The sequence below is a fragment of the Hyperolius riggenbachi genome, chromosome 7, assembly GCF_040937935.1.
Source record: "Hyperolius riggenbachi isolate aHypRig1 chromosome 7, aHypRig1.pri, whole genome shotgun sequence".
In the NCBI taxonomy this organism is placed as follows: domain Eukaryota; kingdom Metazoa; phylum Chordata; class Amphibia; order Anura; family Hyperoliidae; genus Hyperolius; species Hyperolius riggenbachi.
The window spans coordinates 174,532,095-174,544,665 of record NC_090652.1 but is presented as its reverse complement, the minus strand read 5'-3'; the positions used below and the strand labels follow the sequence as shown (position 1 = coordinate 174,544,665).

Sequence of the window (12,571 nt, the reverse complement as noted above, 5' to 3'; positions counted from 1 at the left end):
TCGTAATTTTAGCCCCTGCTAGATGGGTCTCTTGAAGACACATGATATAAGGTTTCAGTTTTTTCATATAATCGAATACCAACCGTCTCTTAATGGGGCGATTCATTCCCTGAACATTCCATGAAAGAATATTAAAGGGACTCCGAGCAGTGCAGAAACTATGGAAAGATGCATATCATTTTAAAGCTCTCTTTCTCCTCTTTCCAATGATATATAAAACCGCCGCCCTACGCCTTTAAGTTTTCGCTATTTTCGCGATTGAAGTTGCCGCGGCCGTGATTTCAATCGCGAAAATAGAGAAAACTAAAAGGCGTAGGGCGACGATTTAGGTGTCGCCAGACAGAGGAGAAAGAGAGCTTTAAAATGATATCCATCTTTCCATAGTTACTTGTATTACACAGGACGACTTTTTCCTAAAGTCAGCAGCTCCATTCTGCTGAATGGAGCTGCTGACACTGGGGAAAGTGTCGTCCTGTGTAATACAAGTAACTATGGAAAGATGGATATCATTTTAAAGCTCTCTTTCTCCTCTGTCTGGCAACACCTACATCGTCGCCCTACGCCTTTTAGTTTTCTCTATTTTCGCGATTGAAATCACGGCCGTGGCAACTTCAATCACGAAAATAGCGAAAACTCAAAGGCGTAGGGTGGCGGTTTATATATCATTGGAAAGAGGAGAAAGAGACCTTTAAAATGGTATGCATCTTTCCATAGTTTCTGCACTGCTCGGAGTCCCTTTAAAGTCAGCCATAATCTCTAGAGAGAAAGTATATGAACATCTTGCAGATCACAATATCATAAATATATAAATTCCATGTATTAGCACCGTTAGTTGAAACACTACCACCCAATCCCTCCCTAACCCTCCCAGCAAGTTGGCCAGAACTACAATCTGCCTTAATTCCCATCCCGTGCAGCATTTAGGGGCGAATGACTAGAGAACGTAAAGCCCCAGAACACATATTAATAGAATGGGGAAATTCCACCGCTGCAGGAAAAATTTACTGATGGATATAGGTCAGCATAGAAAGCATTTATCAGGTAGAGTGTAAACTTCAGTATAACTATCCAGTTTTAGAAACAAAGGGCAACAGAATCATAAGAGAAACAAGCATCCCATGTATAGATCAGAGTCAATCTAGTAAAATAGAAAAGACATGTTGTTTAACCGTAGCATATAACTGAAAGCATGTAAATGACATAACATTAGAAATGTAGGGTATAGATATATGCAGAGATAGACGTAATCAGCATAATAGCAGAATATTGCATATTAGAGGTGAAGTTAGGCCAGGATATAGCCTATATGTTTTATCAGGTAGGCTTTTTATTAGCTGATGAGTGGTAAGGGTGACCTGAGCCTATACTTCCCAGCCAGTCTGTAGCAGCTTGAGGGGTGGTGAAAAAAAGAGCTTCATCTTTATACAGCACGCAGAGTTTGGCTGGGAACAGCATACTATACTGGAGCTGTTTGTCACTGAGCATTTTCTTCACTTCAAAAAAAGCAAGTCTCTGCTTCTGTATTTCGACAGAGAAGTCTTGATATATATGGATTGGAGTACCATTAAATTGCAAGGGTGTTTGCAGAAGCCTGGTGACGTTAAGAATACTGGCCTTGTCACGATAGTTGAGAGATTTTGCAATCAAGGGACGTGGAGATTGGCCCGGTTTAGGGGGCTTCCCAGGAATTCTGTGAGCCCTTTCAATAGAGAATGTACGAGAGGGTTGAAAGTCAGGCAGAACAGAAAGGATCCATTGTTCTAGAAATTCCTCAGTGGAAGGGTCCTCTACTTTTTCAGGGAATCTGACGAATCTTAGATTGTTCCTTCTAGACCTGTTCTCTAAATCGGATAACTTGAGTGAGTGTGCATCAGAGATCTTGCTATGGTATGATATTTCAGACTGTAATGGCAGCAGATTATCCTCAATGTCACTAATCCGTTTTTCAGCCTCCCCTGTGCGCTCCCTCATCTTTTGCAAGTCAGCCTTGACAAGTGATAAATCTGACTGGATTGTGTCAAATTTGCCATTAATAAAGATTTTGAGCTCTGATGTGGCCTCTAGTAACTGTGATCTGGAGGGCTCCTCGTTAGATTCAGGGCCTGCAGAGTCCTGTGATGCAGTGGCTTCCCCCTTATGTGCACTGGTCCCTGAGAACAGCAGGCTTGGTAGGATTAGGAGGATCAACAGGCTTGGTACCAACAGAAGAAATGGCAGGCTTGGTCCATCAGGAAGATCAGAAGAAATTCGAGGCAGCGGAGTAGCAGCAGAAGTCTGTTACAGCTGGGCAGCAGCAGAAGTCTGTAACGGCTGGGTGCCAACAAAGAACTGTGAAACTGGTTGGGACTTAGGCTGAGCATCAGACTAGACCCTAGGCTGAGCATTTGGCTAGACCCTAGGCTGAGCATTTGGCTGGACCCTAGGCTGAGCATCTGGCTGGACTACAGAATGACCATCTAGCTGGACCTTGGGCTGAGCGACTGGATGCACCTTTGGCTAAGTGACCAGCTGGACCTTAGGCTGAGCAACTATCACTTGCTGGACCTTAGCCCCACGTGTCCTGAAGAGGCGTGAAACTCACGTGAAACAGCTGTAGACAGAAGGGGCATCTGTTGTATTTGGTGCTGTGTGGCTTCAATAAACGGAAGTTTTCCTATGGAGTGCCGGAGTCTGTGAATTTCTTCCCTGACCACTTGCTGGACCTTAAGCTGACCGACTGGCGAAGCATTATCAAAAAGCAGGGATGTGATTGCAGGTGGACTGATGAGCTGAAGATGCTTTTTGTAACTACACATTGTTTATTGCTGCTCTTGATATTTTATGTAAGGTTTAATATTTAAAGGGAACCTTGTGGTTGCCTGTAGCGAGCCCCAACCCAGGACAGACAGTGGGGTTCAAGACCGCAGTGAGAAACAAGGTGGAAAAGATACCTGCAAGACAAGCTATCAAATGCCTTTAGTATGTCCAGAGCATATTTTATTAAACTTGTATTACTATTTAAGATAGGATCTGTTTGTTGACATCATAATTGTTCTAATACATGATGACTAGTAAAAAATAAATAAATCTAAATTTCGAAATGTCCACTCTATTTTATACATTTTTATTTAAACTAAGATTTGTGTCAAATCTGTATTATCTCACCAAGCAATCATGACGCCATTGTCTGTACAAAGTGGTGGGGGTGGACACATAAATGGCATGTCAATGTCATCTGCTACATTTTTCAGCATTGTACGGATATATCCATTACTGGCTACTCCACCAGAAACAACCTACAGTGAAAAAAAAAATATAAAAACAACTTTCCTTTAACATTATTATGTCAAATTCTTTAAAATCTGCAGAGAAAATTACAGTTACAATTCAATAAAAGCATAATTAAATAAACATTTTAGTTTTAGATTTGGACGGTATGGTTAGGGGTTATTTTTATTATTGCCCTGTGTTCCCATCTGATCAAATTTTCATCACTTCCTTCCTTCATCGTGTCTAACTAGGAAGTGGAGAATTATTTAGTTGAGTGAAGGAGACAGTAACAAATAAAACCTTTTTGAGTGTGGGGTGGAGTTAAGAATTCTTGATTATTTTTGTTCCTCGTTTCCTGACCTTGAAAATTACAGTTTTTGTATAAAAGCCCTAACACTCCATGAAGGTCACAGAGACTAGAAATGAAGGGAATCACTTTAATAGAGACACATAGGGTCCAATCCAATTCACTTTTTCTCCTGATATTTTACATCTTATCAGTAAAATTCCTTTAAAAGTGAACCGGGGGGGGGGGGGGAATAAACTGATGAGATAAACAATTATATTTATCCTCTTACTCCTAAATGACATTTTTAAGTATCCCAGGGTTTTCTTTTATATTTAAACAGTTACAAAATAGGTTGAATGTTTTACAGTTTCTAATCAGTGGCAGCTAAATAAGTGCTAGAAAGGTCAATAGTTCATGCATTTTATCTCTCACTCTTCAGAAGTTGTATTCTGCCAGGAAAACTTTAATGGCTGTACTTTGCTTATCAGTGACATTTACTATATTCCCAACACGGTACAAGACAGAAGCTGTCACTTTCATGCCTCAAACTTTACAACTCTTTGAGACAGCAAAATAAAGCAAATAAAACAGCCTGCGCAGGAGTCATTGAGTCCTTCTAGTCCTGTTCTTGTTTATCAGTATTTGTTACTTTGCTAGTCTTGCATCATATATTGGTTCATCGGCAATATATACGCATACTAGCGTGTTTGTTATTTTCTTTGTATTCGTGTTACGTTAATACATCAGTGTCGCTGATATATACGTACTCGAACTGTTTATATCCTGTGTTCAGTCAGTCAGTTCCAGCACGTTTCGGTAGGTTGCGCTTATCATGTTGACCCGTGCTTAGCTAGTTCAGTCCTGTTGCTGCGAGGTAAGCCATCGCTGCGTCCGTGATTGGCTACCTCGTTTCAGTCTGTCCTGTTTATGGGCACTTGCTGTTATTGAGTCAGTTATTAGTTTAGCAAGTGTTCATTCTGTCTACCTGTCCTGATCTTTCTGAGTGCTGGTTTATGCGCTACCTTGCACTGAGCCACTATTGTTAGGTATTGTTTGTGGTTGCTCGGATCTACGCCTGCTCTGTGCGCCACATCTCCTACTGGAGTCAGTCCTCTCCTCCACTAGTGCGTTCGCACTATAACTGGGGATATCCTGGTTCCTTGTGCTTGCGTGTGTATCTCCTTCACGTCAGGTTATTCATTACGTGCTGACTGTGGAGAATATACCACCGAGCGTGACAATTACACTTCACTATACACTGCACTACACTAACCCCTGCTGCCCAACAGGTACATTACACTTCACTACACACTACACTAATCCCTGCTGCACCTCCCTCCCCAGCTACATTACACTACAACTTCAGGGAAACTCCCTTCTGATCTAGCTGGCGCGCTCCTCTCCTCAGTCTCCCTTCTGCAGCCAATCCTCTTCCTTGTAGTCATAGCACAGGAGTCCACTCTCCATCTCTTCTGCAGACACTTCATGTCATCCACCATTGTTCCCATTGCTGAGGGATCAGGAAGTATGTGGCATCAGATTTTGCTGCCATATCGTACAGTACTTGGAGGGCTGAGGCCATCGCAGCACAGGGCATCCCTCGCTAGCCCTTCTCTAAGCACTTTCCAAACATCCATTATTGTGTTGCCAGATGCCGCTGTCCACAGAAAGAGACTGGCTGGGAGATCGGTGAAGCACGCGTTATCAGTTTGCGCTGCCATACCCTGCGCCAGGACTCAGAAGCCACCATACTTCCTACTTACTGACACCCTCTTACTGTATGATCTCAGGGGCCAACGTGCGCCATCAGGTCATGAAAAGGGCATCAGTAACAAAGAAGTACGGCGCCCTCCGAGTGCTAGAGCAGGGTGTGGCAGCGCAAACTGTTAACACGTGCTCCTCCGATCTCCTGGACAGTCTCTCTCTGCAGACAGTGGCATCTGGCAGCATGATAATGGATGTTTAGAAAGAGCTTGAAGAAGGGCTGGTAAGTAGAGCCCTGTGCAGTGACGCCCTCCGCCCTCCGAGTTCTACACGATATGGCAGCAAAATCTGATGCCACATGCTTCCCGATCCCCCAGCATTGCAGACAGCGGCAGATGGCATGAAGTGTTTGCAGAAGGGCTGGTGAGTGGAGCCCTGTGCTGTGACGGTCTTGTAGGTTGTCGGAGCAGCTCTGATGCACATGCGAATGAGGACTTGTGGGGCACATTCGGACTATAAGACGCACCTACTTTTTCCCACCACTTTTGGAGGAGAAAGTGCGTCTTGCAGTCTGAAAAATACGGTATGTCATGAGGGTATATTACGGTTAATTTTGGAAATAAAGGCTCGTAATTATTGTTATAGTATTTCAGGGATGCTCAGATAGTACTTTTTAAAATCCGAATTGATCCGTATCCGGATATCCAGATATCCGGATCCGGTGCGGATATCAGAATTCGACCTTTTAGATATCCGCGTGAACGCGGATATCCGGACGCATTATCCGCGGATATCCGACCTATTCGGATATCCGGATAGACAAACTGGAAGTGCCTTTCAAAATGCTTTCAAAACGTTTTTAACCTTCAAAAACACCTATCCTCTTACCCTCTACCTCGACCCTCCTTCCCTCTCTCTCTCCCCGATTTTGTCTTCCAGGGATTTGTAGGCTGTCAAAAGCAAGCTCACATACATTGGCCAGGAATCGAACCCAGGTCCACTGCTTGGAAGGCAGCTCTCCTCACCGCTATACCACCATCGGCCGGTAATCGAACCCAGGTCAACTAACATTACAGGCTGAAGCCGGCCATTTCACTCATCTCCAACTACAAGAAAGGCCCAGGAGTAGTCTTAGCTACTGTAATATCTATGTTACGGCAGGGCCCTTATTACACTTTCTCTTACAGGGCTATGGAAACCGTTTTGCCCATGCGAAATAGCGAGGTGCAAAAATGAAATCATGCCTAGCAGAGGATGGTTTCAATCCATCAACCTCTGGGTTATGGGCCCAGCACACTTCTGCTGCACCACTCTGCAGTCTGCTTACATTTGTATACAATCTTCAAGTTTAAGAAGGGTGCATTAGTTCCCTTCACAAAACACAAAGCCATCCCTGGGTGGGCTTAAACCACCAACCTTTCGGTTAACAGCCAAATGCGCTAACCAATTGTGCCACAGACACCGTGCACACAATTGCTGCTAAATGGCTATCTGGGGTTACCTTTGGACAACTGTTGAACACAAAAGGCAAGGGCATCCCTGGGTGGGCTTGAACCACCAACCTTTCGGTTAACAGCCAAATGCACTAACCAATTGTGCCACAGACACTGTGCACACAATTGCTGCTAAATGGCTATCTGGGGTTTTCTTCGGACAACAGTTGAAAACAAAAGGCAAGGCCATCCCTGGGTGGGCTTGAACCACCAACCTTTCGGTTAACAGCCAAATGTGCTAACCAATTATGCCACAGACACTGTGCACACAATTTCTGCTAAATAGCTATCCGGGGTTCTCTTCGGACAACTGTTGAACACAAAAGGCAAGGCCATCCCTAGCAGGAAGGGTTGCATGGCCACCCAGCTTTTCATCCTTCCCACCCTTGCCCTGGAATCTTCCAGACTTCAAATTGCTGTCCTTTGCTGTGTGTGTTACACCAGCATCATCCAAGGGGGCACATGATCTTTCTGATTCTGAAGTCTTGAATTGAATCCTGTAAGCAGTTTCACCATGTGTCCCACTGCTTTCATCTAGCAAATTAGGCAAATAAGCAAGCTCATTTTTCTCTTGGGTATATCACAATGGTACATGCTAGGCTGGCTTCAGCATGTAGTGCTGTCGGTTGTATAGTGGTGAGCATAGCTGTCTTCCAAGCTGTTGACCTGGGTTCCTGGTCAATGTATGTGAGCTTGCTTTTGACGAGAGAGAGAGAGGGAGAGAGAGAGAGAGAGAGAGAGAGAGAGAGAGGAGAAGAAGAAGAAGAAGAAGAAGAAGAAGGTGGTGTGTGTGGTGTGTTGGTCCTTTTTGCCACCGAACTTGTAATCCAGATATCTGGTAGAAATCCGCGGATATCCGGGTCGGCCGTCAATCTATCCGGAATCCGGATCCAGCCGGATAGTGTAAAAATGGTCAGATATCTGGGTTACCCGGATATCTGAAATCCGGATGAGCATCCCTGTTAAAAATCCTGGAATGGGCAAATAAAATGTGTGGGTTTGATGTATGGAAGCACATTTTATTTTAAAACTATAACGGTTTAAAACTGAGAAATAATAATTGTTTTTTCTTTTTTCTTAATATTGCCTTTAAAATGCATATAAAATAAAATAATTTTTAGCAAAAAGTACCAACCAAAGAAACCCTAATTTGTGGCAAATAAAACAAGATATAGATAATATTCATGTGATAAGTAACGATAAAGTTATTGGCGAATGATTGGGAGGACCGTGATCTGAAAATCGCCCTGGTTTTTAAAAGGAAAAAAAATGTGGTTGGGAAGTGGTGAATCAGTGGCAGACATACGGCCGTGCAGGCCGTGCCGCCGCACGAGGGCCCCTGAAGTTCCGTTTTAATTCAGGGGCCCATTAAGTATTTTTTTTTATATATATATATATATATTTTTTTTTATTATTTTTTCCCCCGGGGGGCCCCGACTCCTATCCTTCCTCCCTCCCTCACCTCGGGGGGCCCCCCTCCCGGTATGCGCGGCGGGAGAGCGGCAAATCCGGGTCTCCAGGCAGACGCTAGAGGGCTCAGCCGGCAGCCGCTTGGTCTCCAATATGTCGACAGAGTTGGCGGCATATTGGAGACCAAGCGGCTGGGCCTCTAGCGTCTGCCTGGAGCCCTGAAGACTTCCTGTATTTGCCGCTCGCTCTCCCGCCGCGCATATCGGGAGGGGGGCCCTCCGAGGTGAGGAAGGGAGGGAGGGAGGGAGGATAGGAGTCGGGCACCCGGATACTCAAAGGGCTACCTGCCTACCCACCCGGCTTCCTTCCTACCTACCCACCTGGCAACCTAACCACCCACCAGGCTTCCTACCTACCTACGCGCGCCGCAGGTCGGAGGGGGCCCACAATTACAATTTTGCACAGGGGCCCACTGCTGGCTGTGTCCGCCACTGTGGTGAATATGTTTTGTACTGTACATACAGGTTTATCTCATCATTCCACATATCGCCTCAGGTACACTTTAAGCCACCAACAAGCAAGAAAATACTCTGAATAATTTTGACAGTACTTTTTTTTCATCTAATTTTTAATACTTTTTCAATTGCAGAGTGCTGAAAAGTTATTTTAAACAGAATATGGAAAGTATCTCCTAGGAGAAATCTTTAAAGAAAATGTGAATTGGATCAGGCCCATAGATCCATAAGGTCCCTCAAAGATTTTGAACCGCTTTCTGTACTTTTCTTAACCTAAATAATAAAAAGGTTTGTGGGATTTGGGCTTTTTACAAAAGAGCAACGTTACAGGTGAATTTCAGGTAAACTTTGGCTTGGACTATTGGATTAATAGAGATGTCAAAAGATAAGGATAGATTAACCACTTTACCCCAAAGGGTTTTTTCCCTTTAAAAAACCAGAGCAATTTTCACCTGTCAGTGCTCCTTCCATTAATTCGCCTATAACTTTATTACTATTTATCACAAGGAAACAATCCATATCTTGTTTTTTTCACCACCAATTAGGCTTTCTTTGGGGTTACTACAAAGGGGACATGAGGTGCATATGGAGAGAAATGGTTTTGCCACCTATATAGGAAGGGGTTCTTTACAGTAAGAGTGGTTAAAATGTAGAAACATTTACCACAGGGATCAGTTACGACAAATTCTATATCTGCATGTAAAGGAGGCTTGGATGCTTTCTTAGCATTGATGGACACTCACAGCTATAATAACTAGGTAATTCAAAGCAGAGTTGATCAAAGGATTTTATCTGACAGCAACCCGGAATCCGGAAGAATTCTTTCCCTTAAAGAGAATCTGTATTGTTAAAATCGCACAAATGTAAACATACCAGTGCGTTAGGGGACATCTCCTATTCCCCTCTGTCACAATTTCGCCACTCCCCGCTGCATTAAAATTAGTCAAAAACAGTTTTCAAAAGTTTGTTTATAAACAAACAAAATGGCCACCAAAACCAGAAGTAGGTTAATGTACAGTATGTCAACACATAGCAAATACATCCAGACACAGGCAGGCTGTATACAGCCTTCCTTTTGAATCTCAAGAGATCATTTGTTTGTTTACCTATTTCCCCCTGCAGCTATCATCCACTGAAGAGTGACAGGCTGATTGTTTCTTCCTGCAGACAGCTCTGCGGTGTCTGTAATTTCTCAGCATGTGACAGCCCAGCTCCTTTCACAGCCTAACAGAGGAAGATTTATCCAGCTTGTAAAGCTCTCTTCTCTCACTGAGAGAGCAGAGAGGCTGCCTAATCTAAATAACACACACAGGAGTGTGCATAGAGGGGGCTGGAGGAAGGGTGTCCATAACAGATCCACAACACTGAAGATTTGGCAGCCTTCCAGACACAGGGCAACAAATCCGACAAGAGAGAGATAAGTTGATTTATTACAGAGACGGTGATAGTAGAAAGTGCTGCAGTAAGCCAGAGCACATTAGAATAGGTTTAGGAACTTGTAGGATAGTAGAAAAAAGGTTGACATTTTTGTTACAGAGTCTCTTTAAAAATGAATAGGCCCAAAACTCGTAAGGGTTTTTTTTTTTTTAACGTCCTCTGTCACATAACTCCTCTGGAGTTATGTGATAGTGCAGGACAGATATGAAGGACTTGATGGACCGATGTTGTTTTTTAATCAAACTAACTATGTAACAATGTTAAAATTGTATTCCATCTGTATGAAAAAGTATTAAAGGGACTCCGAGCAGTAACTAAAATCAAAATCTGAACTTACCTGGGTCTTTTTCCAGCCCAACGTAGGTCAGGAGGTCCCTCGGCGTCCATCTGGCTCTTCTCCCAGGCCCTGGTCATAAATGGCTCTTGGCGACACTGGGCCTGAGTGTCGGGCTCCTTCTTCCTGAAAGATGACGTCAGTCGTCATCACGCCAGCCAGCGTGACAGTACTGCGCATGCGCGATTAAACCGCTCATGCGCCAAAAAAGTTGCAACGTTACCGTCACATACACACACAGTAGAGCATACAGGCAATGAAAAGTATGCATCCAAGTCATTACTGAGCATGTGCAAACAGTCTAACACAGCTAATAACGTGTATAACGCACTGCATGCAGTATTTTCACTTAACGTGCAGTGTTAGACACCAACGCAATGTGTGCACTGTGAACGGCTCATTGATTTTTCATTGCAGTGCGCTATTCTGCGTTACATTTTGTTTTAACGTGCAACTTTAATGTCCCGCTGTGAACTTAGCCTGAATACAGACCACTTGTTTTTATCTTACTGTAAGACTGTGACATAACATGTACAAGTTTCTTTCTCCTAGTAATTTCTGATATTTTGGTATGGATACTGACATTGCTATAGCTCTCAGTACATTCTACGTGGTGAGATCTTCAACAGTATATTATCTGCACTGGGTTAAATTCCCAATTGAAAATTTTCTGGAGTTTGTCATAGTGTTCTAATATATGAACACAGTGGTGTCTCTTTTGATTGTGTATTTGAGGAGAAGAACAACATAAACTCAAAACAAGTCATATCAACTCCACATTAAATACAAGGTATTGTCCTACAATCTTTTTTTATTTATTATTTATCTGCAAGCATTTTCCTTGTTGTACAAATATACTATAAGTATTCATCTAACTATTCAGCACCAAAAAAGCAAACAGTGCTAAATAATAATAATAAAGCCATATAACTTACCAGTGATGAATGTGGCAATAAAAGATTTTCTCTCTTGCAGAATAGAGTAGCTCGTTGCGTTTGTTTGACAATGTGGTGGGCCAGAGCATGTTGAAATGAAGCAGCAATGTCTGCTGCACATAAAAGTATGTCTCCCTTCTGTTTACCTATTAAACAAGGGTTAAATAATATTATTTTAAAACTGATAAGCAGTGCAGTGCATGCAGCTCAATCAAAGCTATAGCACATCAAGAATGCTTTCTCTGCATTTTTTTGATTGCTAGTATCTTTAAAAGCACTTTGACAATGTATTTCCGTGGGCTGTTTTCCATCAAAAGTTTTTTCTTAGTGATTTTTCGATCTCTAGCACTTTGAAAAAGCTCTTGGAGCATATAATACTCTATTTACACCAAAAAGCTTCACACCAAAAGTGCTAGTGCTTTTGCTTTTCTGTAATTTTTATAGAATCTCAATCTCTGCAAAAACACTACATGCAGAGCTTTTATGAATTTCAGTGTGAAATCACTCCAGTATGAAATTACCCATAGTAATACATTATCCAAGAGTTTTTCAAAATGCTAGCAATTGGAAAAGCACTGAGAAATCACTTTTGGTGTGAAACAGCCCACAGGAATACATAGGAATACATTATCCAAGTGTGAAACATCCCATAGGAATCCATTTTCAAAGAGCTTTTCAAAATGCTAGTGATTGGAAAAGCGCTGGGAAAGCCCTTAGATCTTGAAAGATCAGATCAAATGCTTCTGGGTACACTATGCTGTGATCAAATAACTGTGGGTGTGTAAAAAGAACACCTCCCAGCATTTAATATGCAAACCACATGGAGTACTGAAATAGTCCCAGATAGCATTACATGATTTCCAGATAGCATTATAAACAACCAGCAACCAAAATAAACTAGTTCATGTCTCAGTCATCATAATAATCCCATAACAGTACTTTAAACACGAAAATAGAGGGAAATGCTACATACACAGTTACATAGTTGAGTTGAAAAAAGACATAGGTCCATACATAGTGTAGTACATAAGGATTTAAGAAGAGCAAGAAAATGTAAGGATCTCAACTTTCTAAATACAAACTATGGCAGCCTTTCTCAGTCTTTTTACCCTGGAGGAACCCGTCAAATAATGTTTGGACCTCAAGGATCCCTGCATTAGCGCTAGAAGTGGGGATTTATTTTTCAGGACGCATGGTTATTAAAA

The 12,571-nt window shown here is 42.6% G+C and overlaps 1 protein-coding gene across 3 annotated transcripts in view; it reads right to left on the bottom strand.

Annotated features, from left to right (window-relative positions):
* Positions 1-12,571, bottom strand: part of LOC137524724 (tRNA N6-adenosine threonylcarbamoyltransferase, mitochondrial-like) — a 301,894-nt gene that overhangs the window by 65,056 nt on the left and 224,267 nt on the right. For all 3 annotated transcript variants that reach the window (XM_068244913.1, XM_068244912.1, XM_068244911.1), the window contains 2 exons: positions 11,367-11,512; positions 3,145-3,275 (listed from right to left, as the gene is read on the bottom strand). In XM_068244913.1, coding sequence (XP_068101014.1) covers positions 3,145-3,275; positions 11,367-11,512 — 277 coding nt within the window. The remainder of the gene's footprint in view (positions 1-3,144; positions 3,276-11,366; positions 11,513-12,571) is intronic.